This window comes from Nansenia antarctica, assembly GCF_963989245.1.
Source record: "Nansenia antarctica genome assembly, chromosome: 6".
Lineage (NCBI taxonomy): Eukaryota > Metazoa > Chordata > Actinopteri > Argentiniformes > Microstomatidae > Nansenia > Nansenia antarctica.
In genome coordinates this window covers 37,456,884-37,475,549 of record NC_137676.1, presented here as the reverse complement: position 1 = coordinate 37,475,549, position 18,666 = coordinate 37,456,884, and the positions used below count along the sequence as shown (strand labels likewise).

At 43.4% G+C, this 18,666-nt stretch overlaps 2 protein-coding genes across 2 annotated transcripts in view; both read left to right on the top strand.

Moving 5' to 3' along the window:
• The window catches only part of cacna1fb (calcium channel, voltage-dependent, L type, alpha 1F subunit), a gene marked incomplete at its 3' end in the record, with an annotated part of 50,199 nt that extends 43,899 nt beyond the window's left edge, over positions 1–6,300 (top strand). Inside the window, exons 39-46 of the mRNA XM_080534403.1 lie at positions 1–100; positions 790–930; positions 1,335–1,600; positions 2,296–2,424; positions 3,337–3,503; positions 3,978–4,090; positions 4,470–4,826; positions 6,028–6,300. The exon at positions 1–100 is cut by the window's left edge and continues 28 nt beyond it. Of these exons, the coding sequence (XP_080390529.1) occupies positions 1–100; positions 790–930; positions 1,335–1,600; positions 2,296–2,424; positions 3,337–3,503; positions 3,978–4,090; positions 4,470–4,826; positions 6,028–6,300 (1,546 nt within the window). The remainder of the gene's footprint in view (positions 101–789; positions 931–1,334; positions 1,601–2,295; positions 2,425–3,336; positions 3,504–3,977; positions 4,091–4,469; positions 4,827–6,027) is intronic.
• A 3,509-nt stretch (positions 6,301–9,809) lies between these two features.
• Positions 9,810–14,507, top strand: sypa (synaptophysin a; the record flags this gene model as incomplete). The annotated part of the gene is made up of 6 exons (XM_080534137.1): positions 9,810–9,827; positions 11,516–11,581; positions 12,900–13,024; positions 13,248–13,446; positions 13,621–13,812; positions 14,211–14,507. 6 exons carry the CDS (start codon positions 9,810–9,812, stop codon positions 14,505–14,507), a joined length of 897 nt encoding a protein of 298 aa, XP_080390263.1.
• Between the last annotated feature and the right edge of the window lie 4,159 nt (positions 14,508–18,666).

The following is an 18,666-nucleotide window of genomic DNA, read 5'->3' as shown; positions in this document are numbered from 1 at the left end:
CGCTACCTTCCTGATCCAGGATTACTTCCGAAAGTTCCGGAAGAGGAAAGAGAAAGGGGACATTAGGGAACCAGACCCCAAGTACCCCTCTGCTCTACAGGTAGATAATATGACCCTACTGGTGAAGGCACTACACCTTTGCTGCCTTTTAGAGCACTTGAATACCCTTTCATACTAACTGAGCTTAGCCATGGCCTGGGGTGGTCCAGTGGTCTAGCACCCTGCTGACATGCCCTCTCTCCCGTCTTCTCCTTACTTTCCTGTCTGTCTTCACTATATCTGTCCAATAAAATGAAAAATATGAGTCTGCCCCACTCAGAAAACATTACTTGAAAAAAACCTGAACTGAGACGAGCTGAGCTAAGCTGTACCCATAGATGCTGTGTACTGGAAAGGTCAGTGTGAAAGGGGAGCATCTGAGCCAGCACAGTATGGTCTGGATACACGTAGTGAAGTGTGTGAAGCCTTTAGGTGTTATGCAGAGGCATTAATCAACACAAAACAATCTGTTGCTTGGCCTACAAATCAATTATGCATTGTGTATGTATCACCTCCACAGTATCCAGTATGTGTGTGTGTGTGTGTGTGTGTGTGTGTGTGTGTGTGCATGTGTGCGTGACAGCATACGTGACTGTGTGTGCGTCTGTGCGTGCGTGCTTGTGTGCTCATGCGTGCTTGTTTGTGTGTGTGTGTGTGTGTGTGTGTGTGTGTGTGTGTGTGTGTGTCTTGTGTATCCGTCCTCCACTGTATATATATATACGGTTTCTCCCTCTCTTTTTCCACGTGCATCTGTGTCAAGCGGGGCTGCGTACCCTGCAGGACCTGGGGCCAGAGATGAGGCTGGCCATGACGGCCGACATGGAGGGGGAGGGGGAGGAGGAGGAGGAGGGCCTGGAGGAGGACGTAGACGATGAGGACCCCCCCTACGCGGTGCGTTTCACAGACAGCAGCATACAGAACACTTGAGACAAGACCTGCGGACCCAAAGTGCGCTTGATTTAGCTTTCAAGAGGTTTAGTCAGAGGAGTCAGTGGAGTAGTAGTCAAATTGCCAACACGGGGCATCGGGCAAACGAAAATCAAGCACACCTCAGGGATTAGGAAACCACATGGACCACTCTCCTCCCTCTTCTCTATCTCTCCCTCCTTCCCTCTCACCCCCTTCTCTCTATCTCTCACCCCTCCCTCCGTCCCTCCCTCTCTCTCTCCCCCTCCCTCCCTCTCTCTCTCCCCCCTCCACTCTATCTCTCCCGGTTGAGCCTTGAATGTCTGTTCATCCAGACAGGATCGTATGAATTCAGATTTGGTTGACCCTATAACCTGTCTCCCTCACAGACCGACAACGGCTACGTGGACAGACGCAGCTCCGTGGTCACCACGCCGACGAGCAACGGAGGAGGTATCCCCAGGGAGAGTATCTCCAACGGGGGGCTGGCGCACCGAGGGTCCGTCACCAAGAGCCCGTACGGAGGGGGGGTGTTCATCGAACACGAACAAGGGCTACGTAGAGGCGACAGCGTGAGGTCAGAGGTCAACCATCATCAGCGTCGCCTGTCTCTCAAGAAGGGGCCGCCAGTGGTGGAGCAGCCGACTAAGGGCAGGTGAGCGGGAAATGACAATGACATATGACAAATTACACATAAAACTCCACTGACGATTAAAAGGTAATACGTCATATTAAAATGTCCTCGATGAGCCATTGAGACAGATGAATGTCGTCGTTAGGAGAACCGAATGTTCTGTAGCACAGTACAGTAAGTTCTTGTTTTTTCCTTTCTCGTTCTACACAGTAGGAGCAATTGTTACAAGTATCCAAGGTAAGCAGTCTCTGATTGACAACATTGCATTTATTTGATCTATGGATCTCTGGATACTATTCTGCAAATGCTCAAAATCTTGCTCTGTCTTGTTGCTTTGTATGATCTTTGTTTGTTTGTTTTTCTCTCTCTCTCTCTCTTTCTATCCTCTCTCTCTCTCTTCCTCTTTCTCTCCTCCCTCTTCTCTATCTCTCTCCCTCCCTCTCACCCCCTCCTCCCTCTCTCTCACCCCTCCCTCCATCCCTCCCTCTCTCTCCCCCCCACTCTCTATCTCTCCCTCTCTCTCTCTCACTCTCTCCCTCTCTCTCTCTCTCCCCCTCCCTCCCTCTCTCTCCCCCTCCCTCTCTCTCTCCCCCTCCCTCCCTCCCTCCCCCTCCCTCCCTCCCTCTCTCTCCCTCCCTCCCTCTCTCTCTCTCCCTCCCTCCCTCTCTCTCTCTCCCCCTCCCTCTCTCTCTCTCTCCCTCTCCTCCCCCCTGTAGGAGAGACTCCAGAGACAGGTATTCCCCTATCTCTCGAGGCCGTAGTAACGGCATGCTGGACGGAGGAGAGGAGGAGCTGGGCTACAACAGCAGGGATGAGGACAACGAGAGTATCGCCTCTCGCGACAGGTAATGTGGGTGTGGTGTGGTGTGTGTGAGTGTGTGTGTGTGTGTGTGTGTGTGTGTGTGTGTGTGTGTGTGTGTGTAGTGAATTTAGGCTGCATATAGACTGCATTTACTCGGTCATACTGCCTAGGACTTACTTAGTGCCTTTAAACTATTTTTTTGAAAGCCTGCTTACCTACTTTTTCAAATGACCTATGATATAAAGCCATTGCTTTCCGAAGTATGTTTAGAGGTCTGCAAAATATTGCGCACATTTTAAAGCGGAGAAGACAGAGAAAAAAATCGTAATTGTGTCACTTCGACCTGCAGTGATGTGAGACAAAGGAAAATAATAATAATGTCCATGACCGGCAACTCCATTCAACAACTTTGTATTGAATCAAAGCATCTAACCATTCTTGCAGAATGGTGAGTCCAGTACCACCGAAACAAGCTAGGCCCAGACTGCGTCCGGTCCGGACTGCATGCTTATATACACTTTAGAGCACATCAATTATGTATGTCATTGTCATATGTATGCCAGATGGTTTCATACAATGTAATCCAATGTAAAGTGGTATCATTTGTGTACATTTCCAAGTGGTTTCTACACAACCTCTCCCTCTATCATCAGCTGCTAGTAAGGGTCCCAATAGTGACCCTGAGCTCAAGGAGAGTTCTGACCTAAGGTTGTTTCAGCGTCCATCTGTACACCCACACTGGATTCAAGTGAGCGTGTAGAATCCCACAGGCCGAACAGCAGCTCTTTGTCTCCGAAAACCACACAAACTCCTATAAGTGAACTTGTATCTTCAAGACCATCGCTTTTTTTAACATCCCTACAATATGATATGATGAAAATATACTACATGTGCGTGTGTGTGTGTGTGTGTGTGTGTGTGTGCCTCAGTATAACATGTGTATTGTTCCTCTCAGACAATCATACCCAGACGACCCACCGCTGTACCCAGGGCAACGTGAGCAGATGTACGACGGCCACGCCCCCGGCAACGCAGCCTACGGCAACAACTATGGCAACGCGAACGGCTACAGCGAAGCACGAAGGACCGCTAGGAGGCGTTTGCTCCCTGCCACACCCACTGGTACAGTAAAGTCAGTTAGCCTAGCATGGCACAGTACAGGAATGTCAGTTAGCCTAGCATGGCACAGGATGGGAACGTCAGTTAGCCTAGCATGGTACAGTACAGGAACGTCAGTTAGCCTAGCATCTCAATGTACTGCAGACCTGGGTCAAATACTGTCAAATACCTGTACTGTACTTGATTTAGTTAGCCTAGTACAATATAACCACTGTAAGCTGAAGCAGTTCCAACAATACTTTCCAGTGTTTTGACAGTGTTTGACCCAGGTCTGATGTTGGCTCACTATTGGCATCAGAATGAATATGAACTGTTGAAAAAACTCAATTGAAAATATCATGAACACACTCTTGTAGGCTTTGATGCTGGTGTCTTATAAGCCCATATCGATGGGCACAGTTGGAAGGTGCAATGGCACTGAAATAAATCAAATGAATCATCATCGATCAAACAACTGTTACTTCCGTCTCTTCTCAGGTCGTAAGCCTTCCTTCAACATCCAGTGTCTAAGAAGACAGGGCAGCAGTGATGACCTGCCCATACCAGGCACCTACCACCCCAACTCCCCACCCTGCCGGGCACGCACACAGGTAACACACTCACACCGGCTCTCTCTCTCTCTCTCTCACTCTCTCTCTCTCTCTCTCTCTCTCTCTCTCTCTCTCTCTCTCTCTCTCTCTCTCTCTCTCTCTCTCTCTCTCTCTCTCTCTCTCTCTCTCTCTTTTATATATATATACACCCCACCCTATAGAGTTCACATACAGGTTTCACATCCACGACGGTGGTGGTAGATAAACATCAGGAATGGTTGGGCTGCGGCAAAAATTATTGTGATTGTAATAACTCCATATCTCTCTCTCTCTATCCCTCTCCCGTTCTCTCTCTCATTCTTTCCCTCTCTTTTTAACTCCCTCTCCCTTTCTTTCTCTCTCTTCCTCCCTCTCCCTTTCTCTCTCTCTCTCTCTCAAGATGTACGGCAGTTACGACTCCCGCCGCTCGTCCAGCCGTTCGTCCACGGGGTCATCTGCGTCGTGGGCCAACCCCTGCCCCCGGCGGGGCCGCCTCCTCTACGCCCCCCTCATCTTGGTGGAGGAGGAAGGGGGCGGGGACAACGGCGGCCTGGGGGGTATCTGGGGCGGGGAGAAGAAGGTCGCGGGGGGCAACGTGACGACCCAAACCTCCCGGCCCGGCTGGTACACGCCGGGGCCCCAGGGGGCCGTGGGTTCTCAGAACCCCTACAGGGCCTACACCACCCTGAGAGTGCCCAGCCAGCTCAGCCCACACTACAGCGACAAGAGGGGCAGCGCTGACAGTCTGGTAGAGGCGGTGAGGATGGAGAATATACACTTCACCTTTCAGTCAAATGAATCTATTATAATATATATATATATATATATATCATATATCATATATCATATTCTATTAGATATGATAACATAATAATAATAATAATAATAATATATAAAATATAATATTATCAATAGATAATTAATAGTTGAAGATATTCATTCATAATTGATAAGATTATATTATTATATAATATTGTAATAATTATTATAATTATACGTATTATAACATAGATATTAGAGAGAGTCAATAAATGCTAACTATTCCGATTATTATTATTTTTCTGTACCCATTTGAGTCTGTCTTGAAAAGGTTTGTGGTAAACTGGTGGTAGACTTGTGCTGAAGTTAGCAGTAAAGACCTGGGGCCTCATTTATAAAGCTTGTGTACAACTGGCGTAAAAAGCTTGCGTACGAAGACAAGCAGGAACGTATCAATGCTCCTAATCAAAGCACATGCAACACAGCATCTAGCTGCATGTTTAGCACATCACAACATGCTAATAAAACATCTAGATGCTAAAAACACATAACTACATAAGATAATCACGCAGACCTTGCTTTTGAACACATCCTAAAACAAGTTTGTTTACAAGCCATGTATCACTTACAAGTAGCCTATGGCAGACGAGACGAGTGAATGCAATTCACAAATTATTATTTAGTGATACTAAAACTGTTGTTTGTTATATGGAGTGGGTACTTCATCACTCAAAAACTGATAAAAGACTGTTTCCCCTTTTACCAGCCGGCATCACATATGTACAGCTAGGATTATGTTCATATACAATATGTGAGAGTTAATTTCGATTTATTTTACACAACGGTATCCATTTCAAAGCGTTTCTCGAGTTTCATCGTTCTGCCAGTGGATTCGCAGATGTTCATTTCTCCAGTTTCTGTGCGTACGGATGGGTCCCAGTGTGCGTGGAGGAGCACACATTTTCACGCCAAGTAGTTTTTTTATAAATCAAAAAATGTGCGTCAAAGTTGCGTACGCACGCTTTTTTGCGTAAGCATGCTTTATAAATGAGGCCCCTGCTCTTTATAGCCTCAATGTACCAGGAGTGGTATTCACCTGCTGAATGACTCAACATATTCTAATCCTGTTCTGAAGAGAATAGAATAATTTTGTAGTGTTGTTTTTTTTCAGTGCATCAGCTTTTTTCTTTCTGTCACAGGTCCTGATCTCAGAGGGACTGGGTCTCTATGCCAAGGATCCCAAGTTCGTGGCCTTCGCTAAGCGGGAGATCGCCGACGCCTGTCACATGACCATCGATGAGATGGAGAGCGCCGCCAGCGACCTCCTGAGCCGCGGGAGCGGAGGAGGGGGCGGGGGCACGTTCCTCAACAACCCCGACCTGGGGACCCTGTACAGCGACGAAGAGCCAATCAGAACAAGCCGCGACGAGGAGGACCTGGCGGACGAGATGACCTGCGTGACATCGTTCTGAGATGGACCAATCGTGTTTGGGACACATGAGAGAGGATGGGACAGAGACAGAGACAGAAGAGGAGCTGGCCAACCCGGTGGCCTGAATCACTTCACACTGGGCACATACAGTACAGTCCCACAGGCCTGAGACCAGGGCCAGAGAGACCAAGGCCAGAGAGACCAGAGAGGGAGAGAGAGAGGGAGAGGGAGAGAGAGAGAGAGAGAGAGAGAGAGAGGGAGAGAGAGAGAGAGGGAGAGAGAGAGAGAGAGAGAGAGAGGGAGAGGGAGAGAGAGAGAGGGAGTGGGAGAGAGAGAGAGAGAGAGGGAGAGAGAGAGAGAGAGAGAGAGAGAGAGGGAGAGAGAGAGAGAGAGGGAGAGAGAGAGGGAGGGAGAGAGAGAGAGAGAGAGAGAGAGAGAGAGAGAGGGAGAGGGAGAGAGAGAGAGTGAGAGAGTGAGAGCTACTGGCTGAAACATAGAGGAATCCAGTACACGTGTTCCCCCCCAGTACACGTGTTACAGAGATGGTGGGTGATGGGATGAAGGGAACTTTTATTTTGACGGTTGTGTTAATTCAAGCACCCTTTAGGACAGCGGTCAAGAGGAGTAGGCCAATAGCAGAGCAGCAAAGACATGGACGTGAGAAAGGAGCCAATAGGGAAACAAGCCTAATGATGAGTTTGATGTGTCTAAACTGAAGGAGAGCAGAGTCACAGTGGGTCGTGTCGCTACAGAGAAGAGGAGGAGAATAAAGGGAATGCATGAGGTAGAAAAACAAAGACACACAGATGTATGAGTCATGACCACTGTGACTCAGTCTAGCAGTGTCGGTCCGCCCATGAACACATTTGCATCAAATCGTGTTGGCCGCTTAAAGAAAATATATATTAATAATAATAATAATAATAATAATAACAATAATAATAATAATGGACTCCTTTTCAATATTTTTACTGCTGTACATTATTATCTGTTCGATACAGTATAATGTATGTTTTAGCCTTGAGTCAGGACAAGTGGTGAATCTTTTTTCAAGTGTGTATACAGTATTTACTGGATGTAGATATACTGTATTTAAGCCAATGCACCACTACAAAACAAACCACTCTTCTGTACCCAGGGTGGCTGTATCATTTGTATCATGTTTTGATTTTGTTTTTTATGAAATCACTGAAAGGACTTGTTATATACTGTAAAAAGAAAGAAAAGAAAAGAAGAAGAAAAAAGAAACAGGACAACTTTGTGTTCTGTTGTGTCTGTTAGTGGGATTCCATCAGGAATGTTCCTGTCTGACTACACATGAGCTCTGTTGTCCTCTTCTGTGGTGGCCCATGGTGTCTCAGTATCAACCGCACTGTGATCACTGTTTTCAATCATTCAAATCCAAGCAATGGGTTTTTCTATTTCCAATTATGTATAATATATATATATATATATATATATATATATATATATTTCTGGACACATGCAAGGCTGTACGTAAGTAGCATTCAACTGCTCTAAGCGATTCAAATATAACTTTCAAATTCTGATATTAAACTTGCGTGGGTTAAGCTCTTTTGAGATGTTCATGGTCAAAGCCTCATAGTTTGTATGGTGATTTGTAATAATCTAATGGAACGGTGTTACATGGATAAAAAAAACAATTGGTAATCTAAATGGTTGAATATTAGAGATTATCAAATGTTAGTACAGTACAGTAATGGTAATGATCAAGAGAGAGGCAGAGCAGTGTAATCTGCTGCAGTGGATACTATAATGTATACTATACTACTAGTTAGTATAGTATTGTATAGTTTAGTAAAGTATTAATTTTCTGAGTGATGAAGCAACATTATCAATGATTTATCTTCAGAATCCCCACAGTAATTATCATACCAGGAGCTCCAATCATATTTCTAAAGTGAGGTTTAATCTGTAGATTAAAGGGTTTATTTATTGATGAGCTAACATGGCTATGTTTGCTAACTTAAATACAAAGATCAAATATTTACAGTCTGTAGCCTTGTGTCTTCTGTTTCATTTCATGTAGCACTTGTAATGCTGTCATTGCAAACACACAAACATCCTGCACACACACACACACACACACACACACACACACACACACACACACACACACACACACACCCTCACTCACTAGAAAGAATGGTTGGTTATTATGTCTTTGTTCACTGACACTATTTCAAGGACACCATAATTAGCAGTGAAAACAGAACATTTCAACAGGCTTACAATGTTTCGCCTACAGCAAACATACTTTCTCTGAATTGAATGTGATGGATGACCTTGTTAACCATAAGGAGGCGTGTTAGGGCTACAGTCATTATTCTACCCTCTGATATCAAGACTTGCCAAAGGGGTATGTAGCGGAGGTGGTTTGCAATCAAAGGGTAGCCCTGTCTTGAGGACATCCTCTTGGTGTAACACCTGGGTTTTCTGCGAGGGAGATCTGGATTCGAACCCCCCCGCATGTCACATGTAGACAAAGAACATCTGCATGTGGAAATGGAGAAGGCACCCTAAACAACTCTAAGGAGACCTGGAACAGAGGTTTGGACTGAGGGAGAGAAGAGGAGGCTGTTAGTGGAGCTCTCTGCCCCTGAGCTCCTAGCTAGCCCTCTTCAGACATAATGGCTCCTGCAGCTATGCTCTTGCTACTCTACCCTATATCAGCAAGTATTTGTGTTACAACCATAAAGCATATTATTATGATTATCAGTGCTCTCCTTCCTTCCTCCAACTGTAATCTTCAGATGTGATGATGTATCTGGAGCGGAAGAGATGAGCGTGGTTGTGGAGGAGTGGACCTTGGTTTTGAGAATCTCTAATTCACCCGCTAGTCTCCTCTATTCCAACACATATTAATTATAGCTGACATAAGGAGGCTTCCTACCACATCTGTCTACCTCTGGGCTCTCCCGGATTGAGTAATCTCTACGGGGAAAAAAAGGTTCCACCTACAGTAGAATCAAAAAGGGATCTTCTTCAAATGTTACTCTTGTGTACTTGTACAATAAGATGTAATAAAGGATTTGGATTCTGATTTTTGTCTCTGCAGGAGAACTCTTTGAAGGGCCCATGTTGGTGCCTGGCTATTATGTTATCTGTTGTAAAACAGCTAACAGCTTTACATGCAGTACAGTATCATCATCACCATTGATGGACAATGTTAGGCAAATCATAAAGTAGCCCATTAGATCTGTGGGCTGTACTCTCTTTCCTCTTCTCCTGGGGAGTTCATAGCATCCTTTCCTCTTCGTTAAAGTGGTTTCAGTCCATTTTTTATTGAATTGAGATGTAATTGATTAAATGGTTTTTAGTCTGCGATGGCTGTAGGCCTGGCATGTTGTAGGAATTGGTGTAAGCGCCTGTGTGAGTCTTTTGCTTACCACACGCCATTTACTACATGATGACGCAGTGTCGCTGTTCCAGTCTCGTTCTTGTTCCCCCCACCGTGGGCTGTTCCCGTTACGACCTCACCCTCCCACCGCTCGACAATTTCTCCTTATCTCCGAGCAGGCGTCCAAGATGGATATTGTAAACCAGGTAGGGGGATGAACATCTAGAAAAATATAGGACAATTCGTCTGTTTTAATATCAGCTGTGAATGAATATTGCGATCTCTTATAGGGCGTCCCCTGAAACAGATCATTATAGATTGTCTTGTAAAATGGGGAATGCCCTGATATTAAGCCGCCGCTGCTTGTTGACTGATGAACATTGTTTATTTGTAGGATTTGTGAGCGTTCGTCAAAAGGCCGAAAAACAGTATCTTGTGTTAAATGCTGGTGAAATTATAATGATGGAATGTTTTTTGTTTTTTTCATTCTTCAATTCGCCTATCATGTCAAATACATATGTTGTGGACTATGAATGGGCATAATTATGTCTGTATCCCTGTAATATGAATTTACTCACAGCTATGAAAAACTGTTATCACACGAAATATGATAATGTATCATTTAGTCAATATTTAGTTCATTTTTCGAATAGAAGACTATGCGTAGTCCCGGCCTACAAGATAAATCATGTTCAGCAAGGATCATAGAAATACATTACAAAGCGGGCCTGGGTGTGCAGCTGTAATTCTTGAGATTGCATTGTAAAATGGCAGCTCACTTCTTATCCGTTACATGGCTGTTGTTTTTCTAGGATCCAATTATCTGCTTTTAGACCCATATGCAATGCAATGTGATACATTGCACCGGCTAGTATTTTCTCCCGATATTCGGTGTCAATGTGCGCACTGATTAAATCGTTTTAGGAAAATGAATGTCCCTCTCAAGTATTAACATGAAATGGTGTCTCTTCGTCATATCAACACCGTAGTTTTTGATTTTTGCACTATGATAATGAAAACGAAGCAATTAATGGATACGATTGAGTGGTAAAATCAATAGCTATTGATTATTTTTTTTCTCCGTACGATGCTCACGACTTCGGAGCGCTACCCCACGGATGGGTAATGGTGTCGTGTCCAAACCGCACCTTTTACCCAGCTAGTCTCCGTGAACGCTGCGCGCCCCACCAAGGCCCGTCTATGCGCAAACGTGTTGATATTTGGCATACAGACCGATGTGTGGGCATTCCTTCTAAGTGGTATTGGAACAGGCCTATATTAAATCGACCCTTTGATGTATAGCAACTGGAATCTGTAAACGTCATCTTGTGAAGGTGCTTTGTCATTCGTTCACTTATTAGAAGATGTTGTTCCCTTCCTAATAAATGGAGCCTATGAGAAGCCGTGGTTTCTAGCCTGAAAACCCCCAGACAACCGAGCTCTATGTAGAATTGTATGTTATGAACATTTTTCTAAATGCTGTTGTAAGGCTTCTAGGACTATCTGTGATAAGAATGCATCTCATGTCCTTGCAGGATTGACCAGTCATGGATTAGTTATTAATAATGCTAAATGTTTCAGTTGGCCTGTGGTGGTTTGTGGCTGATGGATGAAAGTGATTTTGTAAATCCTCATAGGATTTTTTTTTTAAATCTTATATATTGTATCTGTGTTAATCAGTCATTTATTGTGCCAAGATTTTGGTCATTGTATTTTCTTCTAGTTTAGTATAGGCCTAGTGTACATAAATGCCTATTGCTTGATACAATACTGCTTTCATTTTATCTATTACATTTCAAATAATTAATGTTGATATGATATTATGATGTATGAAATGTTGTTACTAAATGTTATGTCTGTTGAAATGAACAATTTTCTTTTTAATGTTTTACAGTTGGTCGCTGGTGGCCAGTTCAAAGTTCTCAAAGTGCCACTGGGTTTTATAAAGGCCCTACAATGGGTAAGTCATTCCTCTAACAGAAGAGTCATACATGCATTCAAAACAAATGCTTTTTTATCCAAGGAATATTTGGGGACATTGTTAAGACATACTTAACATTCCATTGAGAAACGGAAGCCATTGACTGATTTGCATCAGCTGGCAAGATGAGCGGTGTTCAGCAATGTGTCACTTTGCCGTACAGAATAATCTATTTCTCTTACCACTAAAACAAGAGACAAACATTCAATTTCCATGAGTCTTCTTCAGAAAAGTAATGCAAAAAAAACAACAATTTAGATCATGTGACTGACAGAACTGGGAAAGATATCATAGTACTCAGTAACCATAACAACATTAAAAGGGTAATGGCTACATCTGGTGGTAGAAAGATTACCAAGCTACCTGTCATTTCACACTAGGCATAATAAAAGTGAAAGAATGCAGGAGGCTTTGACAACCAAGCAAGCGTCTAATTTCACACTTGTTTTGTCTCTTCTGAGTAGCCTATTGGTAGCAACAGATCGTAATATCAGGGAATAAACCAGCACTGGCATTGACTATAGACTAAAGCTTGGCATGTGTGGCAGTTCTTGACATACAATAGATGAACGGCATTATTATATTATTTTTTTCCATGTTGCGAGTGCTCATCACTTCCTCTCCAATTCATGCAGAAGAACATGACAGATGGTGCAGACCATCTCTTTGAAATGTAATAGACAGATTCTCCATTCAATCCGATCTGGGCAGAATGCAAGGACTAATCTCTGTGAGTGGGTGAATCTAGCAGGATTTAAGCTGGTTGGGAAATTATGCATTTATGGTGGCCATGCAGGAAGGTTTAGGAGCGTAACATTCATATTTGATAGAAATTAAGCATTTGTTTTCATCAATATATGCCATGTGTTTTTATAAACATAACAATATATACTGTAGCTTTTTCTTAATTAGAATCATAATCACTTACACTGCTTACAGTATCTATGCAGATATATCCTAACCCTAACCCTAAATAGAATAGAAACACATTATTGTCCACGCAATGTGGAAATTTGCCTTTGGCTTCCCAGTGATATAAAACATACAAAATCGAAACATTAAAACACCAATAACATCAGGAGCACTTCATACTGCAGTTCACTACTACAGGGTTTCTGTGCATGTGCAAATGTGCTATACATATTACTCAACTCAACATGTTACAAACCCATAAATAAAATGGTCTTGTTTGACTCCACTTGTAACCATGTGGTGTTATGAATGAAACCCTCTGTTTCATATGAATGTAACTCTGGTGAATTGAACTCACTTTTGCTTTTTTTTCTGTCTCTCATAGATCTTCGCGATCTTTGCGTTCTCCACATGTGGCAGCTACTCAGGGATGTTCAAGATGAGCGTGGAGTGTAAAAACAGGACAGAGAGTGACCTGAGTATAGCAGTGGAATTTGAGTATCCTTTCAGGTCAGTGAAGTACACCCATGGGTCTGTCATATGTTGTCAAAGGACGGGCTCCATGGTAACGCATGGCATGGAATGACGATTGGTATCAAACACACCTGGTTGGATACCGTTCCTCATTCCATGTCATGCATTACAATGAGCCCGTCCTCCGATGTCCTCCAGCCTCCACTGATGTATGTACGGTGCTGTATGTAAGCCCCCGGCTATTCTCTATCTATCTCAGGCTCCACCAAGTGTACTTTGACGCCCCGACCTGTAAGGGAGGTGCCCCAGAACGTCTCTTCCTGGTGGGAGACTACTCCTCCTCAGCCGAGTTCTTCGTGACCATCGGGGTCTTCGCCTTCCTCTACTCCATGGCGGCTCTGAGTGTCTACGTCTTTGCCCTCGAGAAGTACCGCGAGAACAACAAGGGACCACTCATTGTGAGGTCCTCCCCAGTGAAGAGAGAGAGAGAGAGAGTGTGTGTGTGTGTGTGTGTGTGTGTGTGTGTGTGTGTGTGTGTGCTTGAGTGCGTGCGTGCATGCGCGCGCGTGTGTGAGTTTGTGTGTGTGCTTGGCCATGTGTTTTATATTTACATCTGTGTTTCCCCCCGCCAGGATTTCGGTGTGACGTGTGTGTTCACGTTCATGTGGCTGGTGAGCTCGGCCGCCTGGGCTAAAGGCCTGTCGGACGTGAAGACGGCCACTGACCCAGAGAAGGTGGTTACCCTCATCAGTGCGTGTGACAAGGACGACAACCGTTGTCGTGAGGTCCACGATCCCGTCATGTCCGGACTCAACACCTCTGTGGTCAGTTTGTGGTCTAGACAGCTGTGCTATGCCAGAGTTGAAACACAGGACACAGTTGAAAGGCTAGTCCTGGATTCAATAACATTTTGAATAGAAAATCTCCATTGAAGATGCCTTTTTAGTCTAAGATTAGACTTAATCTGTGTTTGGGAAACCAGCCCGTAGTGATAACAAAAGAGGTAACGTATAGAAAGAACAAAATGTGTACTTTCATTTGTTCAGTAAGAGTCAGCAACCTCTTGGTCAAAGGAATGTGTCGCTGTGTAGGTATTATAGTGAATTGTCACACTAGCCGTTACCTCTTGAAATCAGATATGAAACATATAATTGTTCCAATTAAGTGCTACTTGTCATAGGACTCTCACCATGGCCTAACCCCCCCACCCCCACCTCCTCAGGCATTTGGTTTCCTCAACCTTATCCTGTGGGCTGGAAATCTGTGGTTCGTCTTCAAGGAGACAGGCATCATTGCCCCCTTCATGCGCCCCCCTCCCGCCCAAGAGAAGCAGCCCGCCCCCGACTCCTACGGACAGCAGGGAGGGTACGAGCAGGACCCCTACGCTGGCTCTCAGGGGGGGTACCAGCCCGACTACAGCCAACAACAGGGGGGCTACAATCAGCAGGATGCAGAATACGGACAGGGAGGAGGATATGCCCAGCAGGGGGCGCCCACCTCCTTCGCCAACCAGATGTGAGCTGGGAGAGGCAGAGAGAGAGAGAGAGAGAGAGAGAGAGAGAGGAGGCAGCTGGTGGCTGGTAAGTGAAAGGATATTAAGAAAAGATCTGATGATGATGATGAGTCATCATCACATGGTGATAGTCAGACCCTTGTCATATACATATGTAAAATACTTCTAACCTGAGTTGTGTTTGATTTAGTTAAACAGATATAACGGAACCAATTCAGAATAGTAACCAAAAGTGCAAAGTAAAGCCAAATAAAGCATAGCGCAAACACATCAACACAGGTTTTTTACATACATTTTTATAATCATTTGTATACAGCTCACTTGTATGTAGATGTCAATGTAAAAATGTAACTTGTATCGCTAATATGATAGATCATCAGTTTACCTTTGTTTTTTTCCACAGAAAAAGGCGGAGATTTACCCACAATGCCGCACTCCTTCCTGTTTGTCTGTTTGTGCATCTGTGTGCTGATCTAAAAAGGGAGGGGGGGTAGGGAAGGGGTGGGGACTTACAGAAACACAAAGATGGATAGGGAGGGGGACGGCTATTAGATGTTAGTTATTGTGGTGTGTAACTGAAAAAAGAGAGTAAAGAGTAAATGAAGAAAAACTTGAATACAGTACCAAAATATTTAAAAGATATAACATTTAATTATCCTTGCAAAAATCTAAAAATGGATCATGTTGATAATAGTAAATAATATTTAAAAAACTTGAGAGAATGTATTTGTTTGTGCTGTATAGATATCACTATGAACAAATATATAGACAAATATTTCGTATTGTTATGTATCAAAAACTATTCTACTGTTCAGTTTTGAGCTTAGTGATATTGTAACAATAATTCTGCCAAACACAAATTGCTCCTCAACAGTTTGCACATTTATGTTTAGGTACATATTTCATTTCCTCATCTGCTTGTTTGTTATGTTATTTTTCTATTTATTTTGGCGATGGTGGGATTGAATATACAGAAGAAAGATCGGATTAAAGAGATGGACCATATATATAAGAATGCACAAACGGTGTTATGCAACGCTGGGCATGGAAATACATAAAATAGGCTAGTAAAAAGAGATGTAAAGAATCCTTGATATTTTTCTTCTCTTAAGCGAAGAACTTTATTTTACTTTAACTATTACTAATAGAAAGTACAGGCATTATAGTAAAGTATAACTACAGGGAACAATAAACGAGCATGGTAACATTTGAATAATCCCTTGTACTATGCCCTTCACAGTTATATTGTAGTGTGCAATTTGTGTTTTATGCAAGTGGGTTATGATGATAGTAATATTTTGGCTAGGAGTTTTGTTTGTGTAAGGTGGGACCTAGACAGAGATAATCAACTGTGTGATGAGATTGTGTTTTTGTAGATACGTACATGTAAATGTGTCTGTTTCACTACTCTCTCTCTCTTTCACTGTCTCTCTATTTCTCTTTCTCTCTTCCTCCTGCCCTCTTACACTCTCTCCCTCCCTCCTCTCTTGTTCTTTCTCTGACATACCTTGAGCATCCCTTTAGATACAAGGTTAAAGTGAAATGTTTTTGGCAGAGTTTGAACATTTGATAAGGTGTCATCGGTGTGAATGTGCGTAGGATTCAAAATTAGTTTGACACGGCATCTAGAGACATTTAGTTGACTGACACAATATAACATATGGTAATATCTTATTTGGAAAGTCCTCTATAGATGGCTTATATTAACCAATATTATTAACCAATCATATTTGGAGCCTCTGTAAACCATTTATAGGAGACTATCCAAATAACATGGGGCCAAACGTACCATCGTACAGACCCATTAACATTTAAAACAACTTAAATATGCATTTCAACTGCACAGTACATCTTCAGTAGATTTTGAAATGTTTTTGCTGCTATAATACCTCTATCATAGAAAACCTTGATAGAACTGAGCGAGATTGCCTGTTGGTAATAGAGGCTTTTTTATATGATCATTGAAACATGTTTTATTCAATCTAGCATATAGTGTGAGTCCAGAAAAGCACATTGAGTTACATGTCACATGCTCGAATTGGCATTTCTCTAGCATCGTGCACCTCGATCCACTTCTCTAAAGGAGACAGTCATCATTTCCCAGTACCTAGTATTTACCTTTACTACTTCCTTAGAGGCTGTTGTGATGAACCTCTACATATCAACGCATGTTTTGAAGTCCACACATAAAGCTTGCTAAGAAATGACCATCATGTTAGAAGAATGACAATTCTTAAAGATACAAAGATACAAGCTTTGGGGAAGCTTCCGGCTCCCTCGCCCTCATCTCTCCACCTCTCTCTGTCTCTTTCACACTCTCTCTCTGCTCTGTCCCACTTTCCTCCCTCTTTTATAAATATGCTGTTCAAATACTGTGTTGTTAGTGATGTTTGATATGTCTTGTGATACTCTCAATGCCTTTGGGTTGTGCTGTATTTCTTGTATATGATATATATTTAGCATTGATGATGATGTTGATGACAATGGTTATGACTATGGACAAAAAACAGGTTCACCAAAATGATCAAGAAATCTGTTGTATTCTTATTCTATGGAATCCATGTGGGAACATTTCAATAAAGGAGAAGTTATCATGCGGATGTTTGCCTTTTTTGCATCTCCTCCCTGCTCTCTGTGTTACTGCTGATGGGTAACATACACAAACACACACACACACACACACACACACACACACACACAGATTTTCACTAGTGTGTTAAACACCATGGGAGGCCGTCGTTGCTTGGACCTGGTAATGATAGCAGTATCCATGAAAAATGTGTGTGTATGTGTGGCAAGTTACATTTAAATTTTTGGCATTAAGCAAATGCCTTTATCCAAAGTGACTTGCAACAATAACATTTGTCATATTCAAGTAAGTGAATCATCTATCCATCAGTCATCGCAATAAAAAGTAATCTAATCTAGACCAGTAGCAGTCAAAAATGCCAGAGGAAGGAAGAATTATGTTTTTTTTTATTTGTATACAGTAGAGAAACTCTACAGAGGGGGTAGAGGGAACAGAGAGGTTTCAGGAGGGACAGTTAAGAAGTAGCATGAAGAGATGGGTCTTCAGTCTACGGCGGAAGATAGGGAGTGACTCTGCAGTCCTGCAGTGGGAAGCTCATTCCACCAGCGGGGTGCCATGATGGTGAAAAGTCATGACTGGGTAGCGCGACTACTGCATCCCTGTAGAGGCGGTGGTGCCAGTCGGCCAGCAGAGGTGGAAGAGCGGAGTGAACGGGCAACGGGGGCTGACCATTGCTTGCATGTAGGAATGAATGAATGAATGGTCTTTATTGTCATTGCTATAGTACAGGTACCAAACAACGAAATTTAGGAGGGGTGGCTCCCCTGGTGTTAGGAAAGAAAAAAAAAAAGAAAAAAAAACACAAGAAGGGAAGGAGCTGGTTTACATAAATAAAGGCTATGTACACTATCCACTATACTATACTGTACAGATAGACGACTAGGGTTGTCATATTGCACATAGTGTTATTGCACATTCATTTAAAGTGTCGCAGTTTGCAGGCTTGAAATGTACATATTTGTGCCTCATCACTACACCTGATTTTTTCAGTCCAGCAGCTGCCATCAATCCGTCCAGACTGTCCAGGGCCCAGAATCTAGGTCTCCTGGGGTAGAAGCTGTTCTTCAGTCTGTTTGTCCTTGCGGCCATGGTCCTGTACCGCCTTTTCGAGGGCAGCCGGGTAAAGTGTTCATACCCAGGGTGGGTTGGGTCTCTGGAGATCTTGGAGGCCTTCCTGAGACAGCGTGTGTTGTACAGCTCTTCCAGAGAGGGGAGGGGGGCGCCGGTGATCTTCTGGGCTGTTCTCACGACTCTCTGTAGCGCATTTCTCTCCGCGGTTGTGCAGCTGGAGAACCAGTTGCAGATGCCGTAGGTGAGGATGCTCTCCACTGCGCCGCGGTAGAAGGTCACTGTTCAGCTCTCCCTCTAGTTAGCTGAATGGTGAATTTTCTGCTTGCTCCGGCAGTACGGGTGAAATGATGAGATCTGACACAATTCGGTTTGATTTCCTTCTTCCTCTATTAAACAGATTGTAAAACTGAACACAACACATTGATATTAGTACATGTAAATAATTAACAGTGAACAAACTAACAGAAAAGATTTAACAAACTACACAATCATACAGAACTCAAC